This window comes from Myiozetetes cayanensis, unplaced genomic scaffold (assembly GCF_022539395.1).
Source record: "Myiozetetes cayanensis isolate MyiCay16 unplaced genomic scaffold, myiCay2020 scf21, whole genome shotgun sequence".
NCBI lineage: Eukaryota > Metazoa > Chordata > Aves > Passeriformes > Tyrannidae > Myiozetetes > Myiozetetes cayanensis.
Window position 1 is genome coordinate 6,313,223 of NW_026087423.1, and position 18,751 is coordinate 6,331,973.

General features: G+C 52.0%; 1 protein-coding gene across 2 annotated transcripts in view; it reads left to right on the forward strand.

Annotated features, from left to right (window-relative positions):
* Positions 1-18,381, forward strand: part of MN1 (MN1 proto-oncogene, transcriptional regulator) — an 85,721-nt gene extending 67,340 nt beyond the window's left edge. The window contains exon 3 of one of the 2 annotated variants that reach the window (XR_007629275.1): positions 16,036-16,129. Coding sequence is in view for 1 of the 2 variants with exons in the window: in XM_050318459.1 (XP_050174416.1) it covers positions 16,036-16,202 (167 nt within the window). In the remaining variant the exon portion in view is untranslated. Of the gene's footprint in view, positions 1-16,035 lie in introns of both variants that reach the window. The other variant, XM_050318459.1, reaches the window with a different exon arrangement.
* The last annotated feature ends 370 nt before the right edge of the window (positions 18,382-18,751 follow it).

Sequence of the window (18,751 nt, forward strand, 5' to 3'; positions counted from 1 at the left end):
TGCGGTGCCGCTGGCTGCAGTCAGGCAGCTGAGCAATTTTTTTACCTGCTGTCATCTGAAACCAAGCAGAAACCCTGAACTCCTAATGACTGACTAATGCAATTGCCCTTTTATTTCCTGATACTTCCTTGAGAAGTAGAGGAACTCTGAAGCCTACCCTGTCGTAAATCCTTGCTCAGGCTGCAGGCGTCTAGCTTGGGTGCAGAAAATGGAAACTTTAGTGGCTGGGGAGAAACCCAAACCTCTTCCTTTCCAGCAGCCTTCTCTGTGCCACATGGTAGATGCTCGGTTTTTCATATATTGGGATGTACTGATGGATTTTGTTGAAATGGAATTCAGGAGTTCACACATGCTGTACGGCAGTGCCTGGCAGTAAAGCTCCTTCTTGCAGCAGCTTGGGGTAGAAGCTACAAACTGCTGGTGACCACGGTGCTGCCTTTGTCACCCAGCCAAAACCTGCAGATCGTGTGGAACTGCTGCTTGCCCCTTGTGCTGGGCTGACCCTGGCCAAGCCCTAACCAAAATTGCTTTAAGTTCTCCAGAAGTTAAAGCATTTTCTTTCTCCGGCAAGAAGGAGCTCCCCTGTTCCTGTGATTTGGGGTCAAATCAGCCTCTTCCCAGGACATGGTGGAATACCTCCTTCTCTTGCCTGCGAGTATTGTGTTATGCTGCCTCTCCTCAGGAACGTCCTGCAAGGGCCACTGGGGAGGCAGGGTGGTGGGAAAGTGCTTTCGTGTGCCCAGCAGTGGCTTTGCTGTTCCAGCACGCCGCTGGTTCCAGGGTTTCGAGGTGTGCCCGTCCCGTCCTTATGCAACCTGCACAAGCGCCGTGTTGTGTAACGCTGTTGTGTAAGCAGCGCACGGGCGGGTGTTGGGGTTTCGGCACATGAACTGTGCTCTGTCATGCTCTCTGTGTTTCCCCACTTGCAGCCTGGATGGGATCTGTTCCAGGAGCTTCCCATCCACTTTCCTAAGTGTGTTGCAGGAACTGATACCAGAGCCGTTCCTCAGAAGGCACCACTGGTGGAAGGGTTGTCTTTAGGCTTTGGGTGGTTGGCACTTGCACTGACTCCTGCTCCCATGTTTAGCTGCATCATTTCCAGAGATGTGGCAGAGTACAGGGCCATCTTTGCAGGATGTGAAGCTGCTGGTGTGCCTCGACACTAATGAGAGTGGCTTTGCAGGAGACTCCTTGTTCAGGCAGCGCTGCCTCGCTCCCTGCCCTCCTGTTCCAGCTGACATTACCATGGCACTGTGCTACCTGTTATGAAGCTGTCTTGTGGAGGGATTACCAGATCTTCCATGGCACTGGCACCTCAAAGGGGTGCTCGAAACAAGCTCAGAGGGGAAATGTATCCCCCCCTGCCTGCAATCGTGCTGCGGTGACAGCGGCACGGTCGGGAACATGGTGAGCAGGCTCTGAATGTCAGTGCATTGTTCATAGCGAGATACGTGTCATGTCGCATTAGCTCAGGCCGACAGCTACCGGTGGGAAAATATTTCTGCGAGTTCCTCAGAGTGCCCCCACCTCCTACAGGCAAGGACTTGTGCCTGGTGAGGCGGCAGCAGAGCTGTGCCCAGCCATACTGGGGGAGCAGTGAGACCATCTGGTGCCTGCGTACGTGGAAAGTCACCCGAGTGTTGTGTCCAAAGGGCAATCTGCCTCTGCCGGGAGAGAGTGTCTGGCTGTTTAGAAGACAAAGCTCAGTTTTATTTCTTGGTAGCCTCTGCTCAGGGAAGAGGAGTTGGGGTTAGCATGACTTATTTGGTGAAATCCACCATGTCCAGACCTAAGGGAGCAGCTGGCAGCAATGGGAGCTGAGGAAGCCCTCTTGTTCCTGCCTTCAGGCTCTAGAGGTCGGGAGTTGGAAGTGTGCTGGGTGGTTCAGGAGCATCTAGAGCAGGACAGGGCGGTCCTTTGTGAGTGTGAGGAGCTGCACAGCACTGCTTGGCCACATAATGGTGCAAGGACGGAGCTGAAACAGGGCTGCTGTGGGGGAGATATGAGACACGTGGGAGGGCATTGGCTCACGCACTAGGAGAGACTGACTGCAGCCTGAGGGCAGAGCCCCAGAGCCTCCCTGGACTGAGGAGCTCATTGTTGATGCCAGTATGTTCCCTCTCTAAGCGGTGGGACTCCAGTTCTCATGCCCTCATCTGCAGAAACAGCTCTTCACCCATTCCTGGGACTCCCTGGGCCCCTCACAGCTCCCCTGGTGCTCTTGGCTCCCAGCTCCCCTCTGCTTGGGCTGGCTCAACCCTGCCCTCCCTGCTGGGCCGGATACTCCAGCCTCAAGCACTCCCTGCTCTCCTTACTTCCTTACTCCAGCATCAGCTTTTCCAAGCCCCTCCCTCTTTATTTTCTTCCAATATCAGAAAGAAAGGTGAGGAGGTCAAACTCTAATGCAGTATTTCTTTCCTTTCATAAAGTGTACCTAACAGATGAGGAGTGTCAACACCGATTTGTTTTTCAAGTGTTTCTGCAGGATTATTTTGCTGTTAAAAGTGACAAGGAGGTGCAGAACTGTCGGCCTTTAGCCAGAGATGTCATCTCATCTTTGTGTAGGTGAACAGGCATGAGATGACAGAGTACTTTTTTGTGGGAAAGATGAAAAGTTGAGCCCAGTTTAATCATTTTCTAAAAAACCAAAAGGAGAACATGCTCCTTTTCTTTTCCTGGTCCTCAGTAATGAGAGGCTGTAGAGAGGAAGAACCTGTTAGGCCATAGTGGAGTGTGTTTTTGCAGAACTGCTCTCGGTACCAAGGGGATGGCTTGAGCAGGGTTATTCATCTTTTTTGATGGCCTTTCCAAGTTCCTCTGCATCTTTTGACAGTAGAATCTGATGATGGTTTCAGCACAGGTAAGGTGCTCTGGTGTTGTAGCTGGCAGTATGGACCATGTAGGGAAACTTCTGTGTTTCAGCTGCTCTCTCAGGACCTGCCCAGGAAGCTGCCCTGTGCCTGGATGCTGCCAGCCCGGCTGCTGCTCCCACTGCTGAGCCTCTTGCAGCTCCTTGGAGGGCTGGCTTCTCTTCCTGATTGCAAGTGCCTGTCAGAAGTCCAGCACGTGACTTTCTGTGAGCCCAGGCTGTGGCCCCTGGCCTGAGCCAGGCTTGAGGAGCAGGAAGGAGCAGGGGTAGGCTGGGGATATGATCCTGCTCCTTGGCCACCCTGGCCATGGGCTACCCATCAGCATGCAGCACATATCCTGGCACCAGAGAGTTGAGGAGACACTAAACGCTCACTTGGGTCTCTGGAGCTGATGTTACTGGCAATTAGAGAGACTGATAACTGACTTGCCACTTGATGTAATCAGTGAGGGGTTGGCTGTGCTGTTCAAACCCTCTCCCTCTCTGCTCTGCACAGACTCCAGTGGTGCTCCAGGAAAGGGAGCATTGTTGATCAGTGATATTGAGTGTGGGATGGAGCTCAGGGGGCCGGACTCCTATGGATGGCATCGGCTTTGGCTCACAGACTGAAGCTTGGGTGGTGCGGTACAATGTGGGACCAGCCCCAGGGCTCGTGTGGGACCTGGTCTGGGATTTGTGTCTGGGTCAGCAGAGAGGCAGAGGCAGACTGGAGAGCCCAGGAGGGCTGGAGATGTGGCCAAGTGCCAGTTCTCCAGACCACATCTCCTTTGCTGGATTCACACTGGTTCATATTTGCCACCTCCTCTGCGGTGAGTCAGCTCCACGCATGGTCTGCTCCTGCTCCCTGGTGTGGGAATGCCTGAGCTGGGAGACCTGCAGGGAGAAGCCAGGTGGTTTCTGCTGCTGTCAGTGTGGTTTTCAGTGTGGTTTTCTGGCTGCAGTGTAGGCAGGGCATGGCCACCCTGGTCCCGCCAGTGGGGCTCTGCCTCAGAGCTTCCCTTCACCCTGTGCTGTTTCCAGGTGTTTTCTGTAGCTGTTGGGTGTGGTGATTAAAACCAGACCCTGAATGCACTGGGACTGGAGCTGTGCCACAGCATAGGTGAGCTGTGGATGCAGGTGACATCAGTGACACTGTTTTGCTCAACAAACTCTCCTGTTCCTTTTAAACTGTCTGGCAGGCCAGTTTTACCTCAGTTTGGTTGAAGTAAGGAAAAGAAACACGTAGTTTTAAGAAGATTTCCACAGTGACACTTCTGAACACACTCTGCGTTTTGTTCTCTAGCAAAGCAATGCCAGGGAATAGCAGCCACTTTTTTTTTTTTTTCCAGTAAAATGGTGAAAATAACCTCATGTGGCAGAGCTGAATGTCCCAGGCATGTTCTGGAGCACCAGGATAAAGGGTGCTCAGTGGAAACTTCCTAATTCCTCTCTTCTCCTCAGACCCTAAGCTCTGTGGTGCTGCAGCAGAGCCGCCAATATGAGGAGAGCAGCTCTTCCAAGCCCAATGGCTCCGTGCATTTGTACTGACTTTGCAAACAGTGGCCCACTGGACTGAAGTTTCCCTGGTTTTCCTCAGCCCACATCATGTGTGTGTGCAGGCAGGCTGTTAAAATGGATTTTTTCCCATCAGCTGTTAATACCTCACCACAAAGCCCACAGTTTTCTGACAGCCTGGCTGAAGTGTTTCAGCAGTGCCTATTTGTGCAGGCTGGTGATAAACAGTTTCCTTACGTGTAAAAGGTAGGCAAAGGTAGCCTTGGGAGGGAGCCAGGTTGAAGCTGTACCAGAATGTTTTTCCTGCAGCCTTTTACTTAAAGATGTGCTCGTAATCAGACAATTTAGCTTTTCACAGAAAAAGCAACACTGTAAAAACAAGCAAACTTGAGACATGTGAACTGTTCTCTGTGGGGAGGTGTCAGCCGGCAGGAGCAGAGCGGTGTGGAAGGGGGTGAATCAGTGTCTTCTTTTGTCATGACTCCAAGTCCAGAAATTCAGCAACTTTGGAGAAAGCTGTATTTGGAGGAGCAATAAAAAGGCAACTGACTCACATGGAAACAACATCAGTGGAATAAATCCATGCGAAAACAAAGGAGGAGAGGCTTGGGCTGCTGCAAAGAGAGTCCCTGGTGGGGGAGTTCACTGCACTTACATCTCTGGTGGTGGAAATGCAGGTATTGAAACTCCCAGGATGAGTCTGGCCTTGTCCAGATATGAATTAACAGAAGTACATAATGTATATCCACCTTCCCATGCATTCTGGCTTCGTTAACAGTGATATCATGCCTTGCTTTTAACAGCTTTTGTGATCTTGGGGCAAAGTATTTTTTAAAAATTGAGATAATTCTTTTGTTTGGAAAAAAACACCCTAAAAGCCCTGAAGTGACCTTTTATTCTAAGTGGAGGGGCAGGCAATCTGATGGCTTTTTCAGATAGGAAGAGTCAGGGCAGAGCAGCAGCACTGGCCAGCACTCCAACACAGAGTGCTGCCTACAACGCACACTTGGCCCTATTGTCTGTGCTTGTATGGACTAGTCGGTGGGAAATGAGGTATTTCCTCCTTGCAGTCTGCTCTGTTGGAGTGCTGGAGGCTGGATCCTGCCAGGCCCTGAGACACCATTCAGCCCTCGCAACGCCAGGCTTTGGGGAGGTTCTCGCTGTGTAAGCAGGATCAACCTCTTTGCCAGGTGTCTGGGAGGCTGTGACCCTCTGGGGCTGCTGGGGCATTGTAAGTTAAACATGTTCTGATTAGCCTGCACTGTAAATCCAGCATTTTAATTCTTTCCATATGTAAGATCCAATCTAATAAGCCAAAGTATAAGACCATGCAATCTATTTGGAATAACCATATGGATTAGGAGTCAGACTGTGCTTTTCTGCTTCTTGTATTTACACTAATAGAGAGAAAGTTGCTAATGCGCATGTAGCTCATGCTGGTACCCATTTTTTTAAAAATATGACACCAAATGGCTTGCATTAAAATATTTGAAAAGCAGTAAAACTGTGAAAGTTTCTCTCTTGCGCAGACACAGACACATCTGTGAAATGAGGCTTCTCCAGGCAGCAACATTCCTGTCCCTCCCTGTAGGTTTATCAGTGAGGCTGCAGACCCCTGACGGGTGCTGGGCCAGCCCGAGCCCCCACAGCTGCACCCACTGGGCTAGTGCAGACCCTGTGGGCATGAGGGAAGAGCAGCTTCTGGGGCAAGAAGGACCTGGCTGGATCTAGACCCCTCCCTAAGGAACCAGAGGAGTTTGTGGCTGTGGAGAGTCCAGGACTGTCTGCAGTTGCTTCAGCACATGATGCTGACTATGTGGTGTTGTCACCCTCCACTCTTGGGGTGGATTTCCAGCTAGGGTTCACCCTGCTTAAGTCCTTCTATGGGCCAGAGAGAGGTCTGGAGAGAGGAGCACCAGAGCTCGGAGCTGAGTGCTCTCTCTAGGGTTGTTGTATTTACCAAAGTAATTAATTTTACTGGTCTTTTTCTGGCATTTCTTGGTCACCTTGGGCAAGAACAAGGGACGTTCTTGTGAGTGTCCCTCAGGAGAAGGTCAAACAAGCCTCTCACGGTCACCTCGTCTGCAAGGACCTGCACTGGGGTTGGGTGAAGGGGGATTTATGGGTGGTTGCAGGGCCCTCAGACCTCTGGCAGTGCCTGAAAGGCTCTGGACTCTGTGTAACTTTCATGTCTTTACTTCATCTGCTGCTTGTTCTTGTCAATGAAGTGATTGCCTCCTTATGTCCCTGCAGCTGATGGGACAGGGACACTGCATCTGAGGTTGCTGAGGAGGTTCTGGTGTGTGATCCCAAGGTGAGGGCAGTCACTTCGCTCGCTGCTCATTGCCTCTGGCTCTGTCTGGAAGGGGGGTGGGCTTGGCTCCCCCGCCTCTGTGAGCAGCTGTGTGGGTGGTCACTGCCTCCCCTCAGGCTCTCTGAAGGTCTCACCGAGTTCAAGGTGAACAGCATCAGTCCCTGCTGCACTGGGGAAGTGCTGGGGCAGGGAGCAGCATCCTCTGTTCTCATATTGCAGCCCTCGGCCTTCTGTGTGGGTCCAGTGACCAAACGTGGCCAGAAACATCCCCCTGCTCCTTGAGGTGTTTCTAATGGGATGTGTTTTGGCTGAGGGCGGAAGCCTGCATTGCTGGCTGTTCTCAGGGTTCAGAAAGCATCTGGGACAGGATTATAAAGCAGTTGGCTTGTCATGGGAGCTGGAGTTGGACCTGGGTCTTGTGTGAGTGCTGGAAAGCCTTTCCGAGTGGGAGTTGTGCTCTGTCATCCGTCATTGGCTCAGACAGAGAGGAGGGAGTCAGTGAGAGACATGGCAACTTCTTCCTCCCTGTCTCCAGCATTAATCTAAATGCCAAAATGCAGACCTTGTGGAATGCACCGGTGCTGCAGAGAACACCAGCCTCTAATTCCATATGGCATGGGAATATCCCCAGGTAAGGCTTCACAGGCATCCAGCGCTGCCTTGCAGGGGTAGGTGAATTCCACCAGCACAGTGGCTGCTCTGCACTTGTGTTGGGCCATATTGAGGAGCCGCTGGGCTGGGCTGCCTGAGGTGAGCAAGGAGCCTAGGGAGACGTTCACAGTGTTGAGCTGGAAGTGGTTTATTGAAAGGAAAGGATCATATTACACTCAATTTTTGCTGAGTTTATCTTGGTTTTTATCAGATTACACCCAGGATAGCTCATCAATATTGTGATCCTGCTGACATGTAAGTGAGCCGCTGCATAATTCATGGCTGCTGCAGGGCTTCAGCACTGGGAGGCACATATTTAATTAGGCACCTCACCATTCCTCTCTTCTGGAGCAGCCCTGGGATCACACCCATGGAGGTGGATGCTGCGGTGGCCCTGCCTGTGCAGCTCCTGGCTGCCTTGCAGGAGCTGTGCTGGCACTGTCCCCAGTCCCAGCTCAGGGCCAGAGACACTGTGTCGTGGCATCATGGTGCAGCACTTTCCAACAGGGGAAATGTCCCGACAGAGACGAGAGGTCCTCTCTCTCAGGTGCCCTTTGGAGGGCGAAGGTGATCATGAATGAAGGGTGCAGCATCTCCTTGCACACCTGTCAGTTGTAATGTTTAACTCTGAGAATCCATGTTATCCATAAAAACAGCCTGTCCTTTGTCAATCTTTTCAAGTTCAGATTCCTGCTGCAGTGAAGTCTGGAGCCGAATTATGTGTTTATGGTGAAGTCTTCCTTAACAATTGGAAATTTCTCAGTCTGATCTCACTCATCTCCTCCATCTTGGGCTGCTGGACTGAGTCACCATCTGGCCCTGTTGCCCCTCTCCAGACCACCCTAGTTCTCTGGGATCATTATCAGACCCCTGCTCATAACCTCCCTTCTGTGACAAACAGGGTCCAGCAGGGCTGGGACCCATCACCAGGGTTCAGTGATGAACCCTACCGAGCACTAGCCTCTTCTCTGGCTGTGTTCAAGACAACGTGTGTATCTCCTTCCTCTCACAGTCTGCTTGAAAATGTATTGGGGATAGGGAGAATTCTTTTCCATTTTTGTGGTGCTTCCCTCCATTAATTTTCTGGTTGTAGTACATTACTCATGGATAATTAAGAGTGAGCTATTAATACAACAGTTAATATTCAAGTGCAGTGAAGAGGAGAGAACAATAAGTCAAGGAATCATATACTACAAGACATTTTGGTTTAGTGATGAAATTTTTTTTGCTGGCTTTGGCTATCAGAGCATAGTGCTGCTTCCATTTAAGTATGGTCCTGAGAACTCCATTTATTGATAGAATACAAATAGGACATTAAATCAAGGGAAGTGAATTTGAATTGCTGGTCATATATACAATTATAAACGGGATTGGCTACTTCTATCTAGTATCGTGTATCTTAAGTTAGGAGAATTATGTTAGGGACTGCTAAAGAGAGCTTGGAGTATCTTAAAATTAATGAGATTGAAGTCTGTCTAGGAAAAAAAAATTAATGCTAAAATGCAGCTCTTGCTTTACGGATGAAAAGATGGCTTTATAGAAGTGGTCGTGCCTTGTCCAGATAGAGGAACACAGGGAGGGTGGGCTGTGCAGTGGCATCAAATAAACATGTCTCAGTCTTAAGTGCTCCTCCCTGCCCCTCTGTCCTCATGTGCCAGGATGGGTGGATGGATTGATGCCAGCTGCAGAGAGGAGAGGGGAGCGATCCCCCCTACCTGGCTGGGCCCATCACCGTGTTCGTCAGCCTGTTCCCTTCCCAGTCCTGGCTGGCTGCTCCCAGCACTGCTCTGCACCACCCAGCCATGTGCTGGCAGAGTTCCCATTACAGTGTTTCAGAGGGTGACTGGGAGCATTCTCCTGTCCCCCTAAGGCTGAAGATTTGGGTGTCCTGTGTCTGCAGTGTGGCACTTTCTGGGGCAGCTCCTCATAGGAATGCGCTGGGGCATTTCAGACCAGCCCAAACAGGGAACACCTTGCTTTCTTCTTGTGCCACAGGTCTGCCTCTGCTTTGGAAATGATGAGAGAGGCCCGTGACTGTGTCCTTTTGGAATGGACAGTGGATGATGGCAGTGACAGTGCACACCTGGCCAGAGGGCTTGCCTGTGCTCCGAGCTGGAGCAGGGACATGAGGAGTGGATGCAAAGGAGGTGGGATCCACCAGTACCATGTGTCCTGTTTGCGTGGCCTTGGTGAGGCAGCAGAGGCATCAGGCTGAGCTGCCTTGGGAGCCCCTCCAGAGATGGAGCATGTAAAGACATCACAAGTCAAGCACATGTAAAGGTTGCCATTTACAAGCAAGTAATTGCAAGAGTTCCCACAGAGCTGTCTCTGAGACAGCACAGGATATTGTTATTTATATCCCCACATTCATTTGCTGCTCCAACCTGCATCCCTGCCCGCAGCAGTGCCGCTGCCTGCAGCCAGCAACTACCTGGTACCTGCTGGGAGTGATGGTGGGCAGCTGCCCCTTCCCTTGGTGATGGGGGCTGCTGCCAGAGGAGGAGTTTGTCAGTCACTTGTGCACTGAGTTACCCTGTCTGGATTTTGCACAAACCCGTGTCATGGGGCTTTCTCCAGCTATGCCAGACACACCTGATCATACGCATGTGCGTGCACAAACACTAGCACAAATATTTGTGCTTTATTTTGTTTGATGAGCTGAATAATTGACAGATGGGAAAGGGTAAGCGTGCTGCTGACCTTTCTTTGGGTGGGTGGTTTATAGGTAATAACTATGCTGTGTCTGTTTCTGTAAGGGGGCTCTTCCTCCTAGGGCAGTCTCAGTGCTCTCCAAATCCTAGATGCAAAGTCCCTAATTTCTGTAGGGAGAAAGACAGACCGACAGGGGAATGTAATTAAACATAGGCACTGTATTGATTCCCAATTAAGTAGCAACAAAACAAATTATTTACTGGTATAATAACAATGTTGTCAGAGTGTTGACAGCGTTTAGGCCTGAAGCTTTCCTGGGCCTGTTGTGTGCACACGTGTGTGTCATAGAAACAGCTGCTGTTGCCAGTGAGGTGCCTGAAGTACAGCTGCCCATGTGTGCATCCCTGGACATCAGTGACTGCTCTGCACTTGGGAAACAGCCAGGTCCAGCCATGGCTGCTCCCTGGTGTCCCCCTTCCAGAGGAGCAGCACAGCAGCTGCAGCTGAGCAGGGCTCTGGGGACACTGCTGTCCCAAGGCTGTCTGTCCAAGGGGCTCAATAGAGGCCCAGGTTGATATGCAGAGGGGACCAAAGGGTCAACCAGGAACAGGAGGTGTCTGTCACCACTGGTTTTGCCCTGGGCTTGCTTGGCTGTTCAATGGGAGAGGGACTTAACAAGTCCCCTCTGGTCCCTGTGTTGCAATCCTTTCTGCTCACAGTGCCTCAGGAGCGGCAGTGTTTGTGGCACATGTGTGTTGTCCCTGAGGAGCAGCATGGTGTTGTGTAGCTTCTTTTCCGAAGGCTGGAGCAGAGTGTGTGTGTGCATGTGCATGAGGTGTGCCTGTGCACGAGGAGGGTGTGTGCATGCATGAGGGGGTGTGTGTGTGCAAGAGGAGGGGGTGTGTGCATGAAGAGTGTGTGTGTGTGCATGAAGTGTGTGTGTATGTGTGCATGGGTGTGCGAGCCTGCGGCCAAGAGCAGGGATCTGGGGGAGGGGAAGGCTTCAGCAAACAGTTCCTTACCAAATCAGCTCTGACCTTTGCAGGGCTAGAGCTGTCTGATGCAACAGGCTGAACCTTTCCAGGCTCCAGCTCTGACTTGAAATACTTCAGAGCAAAACTGATGGCTGTGGCACTGGCCCCAGAGCTTACATCCAGGACTTGCCCAGCTGCTGCTGGGGATGGGGAGAGGGGGCTAACAGCTCAGTGTGGGAGCCGCAGTCTCTGTTGTTCTTGCATGTAGCTCAATCAGCTGATGCCAGTGGGCAGTGGCACTTACCATGAGAGCTGGGTGCTGTGAAGCTGCACTCGGGCCCTTTGTGTTGCGGAGGAAGAGCTGGGGGCTCAGGAGGGGGCTGAGTTGTGTGCTCTGGAGCACCAGCACGGTTTGGAGGGATGGGTGGAGGCATTCATTTTGACCAGAGGTGAGAGAGTCAGCATGTCCCTGCTGGGGACTCACACCCAGTCCATCAAAACCAAGCAGGAATTCATTTGCAGCACCTCTGGTACGCAGGCAGGAGCTGCTTTGCCCTGGGGATCAGTGCTGAGAGGGCTCCTTGCTGCCTGGCTCTCCGGTAAACCAGCATTAGTTACAGAGATGCTGTTGTTTCTGTGTCCTGTGGTGAATAAAATTAAACAACTCTTTATTTCTGAATGACAGCCCAGGGACTGCACTTCTGCTCTAGCTCGGTGTGAAGTGGCTTCATCCCAGCGCAGCTCCTCTGGGGCCTGAAGCCCTCGATTCATTAGTTGTCAGGCTCGTAGGTGGATTCTGCATTAGGCCTTTAATTTAGTGTATTGCCATGGGCTACTGACCACATGACACTGCTCAAATGTGAGCAAATCTAACGAGGATCCAGGACTGCTCTTTAATTTGGTGAGAATAACAGAGTGAGCATGGGCCCGGAGAGTGTTAATCATGAAGGAAAACTGGCTGAAACCAGGTCAGCTGGTGCCGGTTCCCAATGCAACGTGATGGAGAGGGAGCACCGGGGGGGTGGAGGAGGGAGTGCAGCGTGCCCCAGCACCCCACAGGACTGGCAATCCCACTCTGCCAGCAATGGGAGGCGATATGGCCTTTACTGCTGCCTTTTCTCCTCCCTGTGGCTGAGCACTGTGGCTTGCAAACCCTGTGGGGTGGCTGGGATCCAGGGGGCCATGCTCAGGTCCCCAGCCCAGGGCAGCGTCGGGGGCCTGGCCATCCCCTCGTGTCATTGGTGCTGTGGGAAGGAGCAGGTGCTGCTCTCTGGCTGTGACAATCCAGGGGTGCCGGGTGTCCTTGTGGGAGCTGGTGGTGAAGGCCAGTCCCAGCTGTCACCTGCGTGCCCCTCAGTCCTGCACTCTGTCACTCGGCATAAAGGCCCTGGAGTCACTGGCTCCTCGCAGGAGCAGCAGTGAGTCCCCACGGTTAGATTTGTTCTGTAAAATAAACAAATCCACGCTGCTCTCCTGCTGGCTGTTCCTGGCTGAGGCCAGCTCCCTTCAGCATTCATCACACTGATTTACCATGTTCTCCTGGAGCAGTGCCTGAGCTTGGCTGGCTTCTTTAAACCATCCTGTTCGGAAGGGTGGGCTTTGGGAGAGGGGCACAGGAACCCTCTGTGGTAATTCCTGTTGACTGCAGTGACCAGCGAGGCAGAACTGATCAACTGCAGGCTTCCCTGCTGCTGAGCTCTGCCAGCAAAGTGCTTACATCTGCTTTTACACTAATGGGAACTTTATGGACTGGTGTGTCCCCCCTCAGGAACAAATTCCAGCAAGGTCAGAATCCAGAAAGTTGCCACTTGACACCATCCATGAAGCCCTGAGCCAGCCGGAGGAGGCCAGGTTGCACTGAGGACCTTCTGGGGCAGCAGATCTAACACCATCACCTGCAACTGATAGCCTGGAGGCCCCCAAATGCCACTGCTGCCACCCCACTCCCTGGTGGCACAGCCTGAGGAGCTGTGTGGATGGACACCAGGTCAAGTAAGGTTCCTGAGTTGAATGAATGACCATTACACATTAATGTTTATTAAGGAGATTAATAGTTTAGTTTGCATGGAAGAGAGTTTGCAGAAACACAACTTGCTTCTGCACTAGAGTTACTGTTTATTTTTCAGGACATACAATCAGTCTGGACAAGGCCTGCTGAATTGTAGCTGCTTTGGCAGCCCGAGTGTGAAGTATTATGGACGCTTTCCGATTAACTGTCTCTTTTTTAATCTAACATTGCAGGGCCCTAATTGCTTTGACTTTGAGTAAGGAGAAGATGGTTTCTGTAAGGGTGTCTCACGGTATTGTGTGGTCTGTGCAGCCGCTGGCCCCAGGCAGGGCCCTCGGGTTTGAGTCCCCGGCCTCCCCAGTGCTGGTGTGTTCCCCTGCCATTGCATGTCCCATACTGCTCTCCTGGGATGTTGGTCAGGTTTTCTGTGCTGCAGGTGTTGTTGGAGCCACCTTTCTGTTCCTCCTCTCCTGAACAAGGATCAGCCAGTAATGAAGGGGCTTCTGCAGCCCACGGGGCATCCTCTGCTGTTCACCATGTGCTGGCTGCTGTAAGGTGGTGTAAGGGACTGTCCCTTCTTAGCGTGGTGCCTCTTCAACTTCCTTCACCTTTCTCAAAGCTCTGTCTGGTTTTAGCTCTTTGAAACAAAGCCTGCACCACCCTCCAAGTGCCCTGTGGCACAGGAATGGCCAGGATGAGTGATGGTGGGGGGCCGTCAGGGCATTGCTCCAGCTCCCAGCCCCTGGGGCACAAAGGCTGCCCTCGCCCTATGCTGACCACAGTATGGGTACACAGACCACTGTGCTCGGGACCCTGGCCACAGAAGGGGACAGCTCTCACTTCTCATTGCTGAGCTATGACTGCCATGTTGCAGCCGGTGGGAGTGGGCCTGATGCTGGGAGCTGGGTGCCGGTGGCAATGCCCGGAGAGGCCAAAAGCTCCTGTGCCAGCCCAGCTCCCCGGCACCTCCTGCTGCCACCGCGGTTTGCAGTGGTTTGTTAACTGAAAGGCAATTTCAGAGCAGGCAGCAATGAATAAATTCTGTTTTTCTCAAGCATTTAGTGTTGCTTTCAGTTTGCTTTGATGATGTCTTCTCACAACTAGTGTAAACAGACTGCGCAACGGGGAGCACTCACATGTGTACTAGAAGCTGCACATGAAAGACAGAGGCATCTTGAAAGCCATAATAACGCTCTGAGTGCCAGTTAAAGGATTTGTCACTAAGAGCACTTTACAGATAGAAAGAACTTATTAACTAGTGTGACTAACAGCTTGCAAGGTTTAATTGATGTGTGTTTGTTGTCCTTTCATATCTCTCCCCCTTGTCTTCCTCTTGGCACGGATTCCAGCAGTTGCTGGTGCAAGAGCAGCAGCCTCTAAGCTGCCTGAATAGGTACCAGGAATAAAAGGGAGGCCAAACCTTGCCCCGAGTGCCCCCTGGTCTGGGGCTGCAGTGGTTGTGGGAGCTCGGCTCCAACATCCCGACCCCCCCTAGGAACTGGGGCTGGGCCTATTTTCTTGCTCTGGGTTCTGTTATTCCTCCCTAAGTGATGCAGAGTTTTTGAAGATAAAGCTTTTCAATGCATGAATAGGATGGATAATGAATGTTTCTGCCAGACAGACTGCTCGTTGCAAGATTGATTGACTATTAAGGTCATAACGCAGCAGCCACCCACACGAAGCAAACAGGCTAATGTTAGACTCCAGGTTAAGCCGAGAGTTGGTCAGCTGTCCACGGGCACAGTGGGGGCTTCCAGTCATCTGTCAACAAGTGATTGATTGATGTGGACACCTTCCAATCTTATTCTGATGATTCTCAGCAGCTTGCCTGCCTGGTGGCCATTTTTCAGGATTTGGCAGCACTCAGACCTCCAGGACTCCAAGCGATGACTGCATGGGGCTTAACCCTTTCCTTTGATCCCAAACGCCTTTGTTGTGGGCAACAACAACAGCGGATGGGGGAAGGATTGTGTTTGTGAGCCCTAGTTATGGAATACACCAGGAAACTCCCCGAGTGAGAGCGATGCTTTGACTTTCAGCTGTTTCTAAGTGAGTTGGCCTGAGTGAAGCTGTGAATGGGGATCTGCAGAGAATCATCTAGAGCAGGGCAGGTACAGCTCTGTAACCCAGCTTCCTCACTGCTCTGTCCTTCATGGGCCGTTTAATGTGCACTGGGTAAACCGCGCACATCAGAGCCCCAGCCAGCAGCAAATCAAATCCTGACAGCTCAGGTAGGAGCAACTTTGGTATTTGGAGGGAAAAAAAAGTAAGGTTTGGGGTGTACTTGTTCTGGTGTGAGAGAAAATGAGTTAAGAGAGCTCTCCTGGTTCAGTGCTTTGAATTGACCAGGAGAAGTGTGTTGCCTGGATGCTTGCTTTATGTGCACATGATGATGACTTAAACATATCTCTCTGTCATTTTTTATGTACATTACAACTGGTGTGCGCCCACAAACGTGCTAGTGGGAAAGTGAAGTGCACGTTTGCCGTCTCTAAACAACTTCGAGGGTTCTTTGTTTGCAGCATGTGACCTTGGGTGTTTCCTTGCCTGTTTTTCAGCAGTTTTAGTTTAACTGTTTTGGAGGGCCTTGGCGCCTGACTTCACCTTCTCATGCACTTTCCATCCATGGTTTTAGCATTCCTAATGTACCCCAAAAGCCTGCTGTGGGGAAACGTCAACAGCCTCTTCTCCATGAGTTGGATCTTTATGTACCTCAAGTGCATCGTTGAATTTTGATGGTGTGATCCAAGCACTGTAACGTGGTAGAGCTGGCACGGAGCTGTTGATGGTGACAGGAGAGCTGTGCTCAGCTGCTCTGGGGTGCTGCTGTGTTGTTGTGCACACCTGAGGATCCCAGCACGGCCTGGGGGCCTGTCCCCAGCCCCAGCAAGGGGCTGTGGTTAGATATTTTTCCCATGGAAGATGGTGCCAGGCCCCAGTAAAGGACTGTTTAACATCAGTCTCTCTCCCAGATGAGCAGGGATGGATGGGGGCTGAGCCAGAAGGAGCTGGGGCTGGGCTTCATAGCTGTTGCTGAATTTGGCTAATCCTGTCTTCTCTTCATCCCTTGCAGGTGGTGATTCCTGCTCAGACAGTGTCCCCTCACAGCACCACACTGGCCTTGCTGCCGACTGTCTCCTGGATGCCAAGGACCATCTCTTGCTACCAGGCTGGGCAGTGTCTGGATCGGAGCTGCTGCCCTGGGCAGGCTCTCTGGCAGCAGCGCTGACCTGCACCTAAGGGAGCGCTGTGCCCAGTGCCCGCTACATCTGGTGAGAGCTTCAGCTGGCCTCTGCCCATGGGCAGGTGCACCACGGTCACACTGGTGGAGAGGCTTTTACCAGGTCAGCATCAGCCCCTCGGCCAGAGAGTAGGGCTGTGCTGTGGAGGGAATGAATGACCTGTGCTCACATAAACTGAAACAGGAGACTGAAGTGCCACGTGCCTACACAGAGTTTTTCCAGGGCACAGCAGAGCCTTGTGTAGGGCTTCAGCCCTCTTGTCCAGAGCTCTGAGGGCTGTTGGTCTGAGTGCATGAAAGAGCAAGAATTTGTCTCTGGGGGCTTTTGTATGAGCACCGTGGCCTTCTCCTCTCCTCCTCATGCACCCCACACTCATGCTTGTGTGCTTAGTTCCTGCTTGGCAGGGCAAAAGGACTTGTGTGGACCACGAGAAGGCCTCTGACAGTGAGAAGATGAGACCACGAAAAGCAAGTACTTAGTCCTATCTATGGAGTGGTATCACTAATTGTTTATCTTCCCTCAAGTCTTGGTCAAAAGGCACTACCTCTAGGTGCAGCACAAGGTCTGGGTGTTTTCAGTAAAAGCTCTCTGCCATTGTTGGCCTTAATATGTGTGGGCAGATTCAAAGTGCTCTGGGACTGACACAAAGTGAAGAAGTTGATGATTCCATTCCCATTTTAGCTTTTATCAAGCAGAAAGTGGCTTGTTTGGGCATGGTCAGCCACGGAGCAGTGGTAGAGAGCCTGGCCTAGGTCATTCATGCCTAGCGGCCTCTGGACGTTGAGCATCAGCCAAGCAGGGTTGTTGCCGAGTGCTTTTCTGCTGACTGGAGGTGGTGAAGAGTTGAAAGGCACTAGCTCTGCTTGCTGACAGCTCCCGCTCAACAGGGTGTGTGGGATTTCCCTGAAGCAGCCCCAGATGGGCCTGGAGCAGTGCAGGTGGTGCTAACCCTGGGGCACAAGGAGCAAGACTTCCCTGTGCTTGGGGAGCGGGCACAGAGGTGTTTCCCGCAGCTCATTATGTAGAAGAGAGGGACCGTTCTTTCTCCCTGAGTGATCTCTAACATGGAACTGCGGTCATTAAGGTAGTTTTGTGTATTGGAGAGTTACTCTGAGGGGGATGCACTCAAGACTAGAGCCTCCCCCTAGGCTTCTTGCTGCCTGCAGTGCAGCCCCCTGGGCAGAGCTTGAGCAAAGGATGTGGAGCCTTGGAGCTAGCAGCTGTGAGGATGGACAAGGGCTGGGAGCAAGCCTGGCCACACTGCCTACTCTGCCAGCGGCCGCAGCCTTGGTGTCCCCGTGGTGTGAGCCCAGCCAGCGTGGCCTCGGGGCTTCTCCTGAGGCAGCGCTGGTATAATAACACTGATGAAAAGCTGATTAATCCTTGTGAGCGAGCCGCAATAGCTTCCCTCTAGAACTGAAGAGATTACCACTGATTTGTCATCCTGATTGTTTCAAAGAGACGTGCAATTAGTTGCTCTAATTTAGCTTCGCTGCTCACGGAGCGGCGTGACAACGGCGCTGTAATCAGTGGGGCTGCGATGGCAGAACTGGTGCTGCAGCTGTGCCGGCACCATTTCACGTGTGGAGGGCAGCCGCCAAAATGGTGGAGCGTCACATGCTGCTGTTCGAGGGGCCAAGTCCCCTCGGTGCTGTGGGGCACTGGGGCAGTGGGGCAGACCTGGCTCAGGGGGTCCCACTCCGAGCTATACTGATGGAGATGGGGCTCAAGGGGTCCTGTGCCATGCCTGATCAGGGCTCTCACAGGTGCTGGTGGTTCAGGAGACTCTTGGGAAGACACAAGGAGTGCAGCGAGTGTTGGCCTGAGACCTCCACGGGGCGATGGGCTGCCTTGGATGCGGGCATGATGTTACACTTAGTGTTATTATAAAAAAGGAAAGTTGTAAGGAAATCTTGTCGTTGTCTTCTGCTCCCTCTAGTTACTGTCCCTCTTTGCCAGGTGCAATAAAACCAGTCCCAGGTACAGGAGAGGGTGGGTATTTGCTTGAGGCTACCCCCTTCTGAGGACTGTCTTTGCTTTGGAAAAGGTGCAAAGCTGCCACACAAAATGAAGAGCTTGTGGCACAGCCCCCAAGCTCGCTGTGCTGGGTCAGCAGCCAACCCCCCCTGGGCAGAGAGGAGGGAACACATGGGATTTCAAAATGCGCCCATTTTCAGTGAAACCAATCACTTAAAAATTCAATTCAAAATGAAGAAAATAAAAATGCTTTAAAAACAAAACTTGCCTGTGGCTACTTCTTAGTTGAAGCTGCCTCTTTTTTTTCCTTTTTATTTTTTTTTTTCCTGGGAAGGAATTTTGTTTCTGGAGCGAGCTGGCCATGCTTGCTGGGGAGGGTCTTTGAGGGGGCTTGGAGCAACTCTGGTGCTGGCTACCAGCAGCCCCGTGCACCTCGGCCCCCAGCCAAGTGCTGCACAGCTGCTCGGCTCATGTTCCCGGCCACAGCACGGCATGGCCCGTGTCACTGCAAGGTCGTGCTTTTCCCTGGCTGTGCAGCCCCTGGCCCCTCCAGCTCGGCTGACAGCTGTT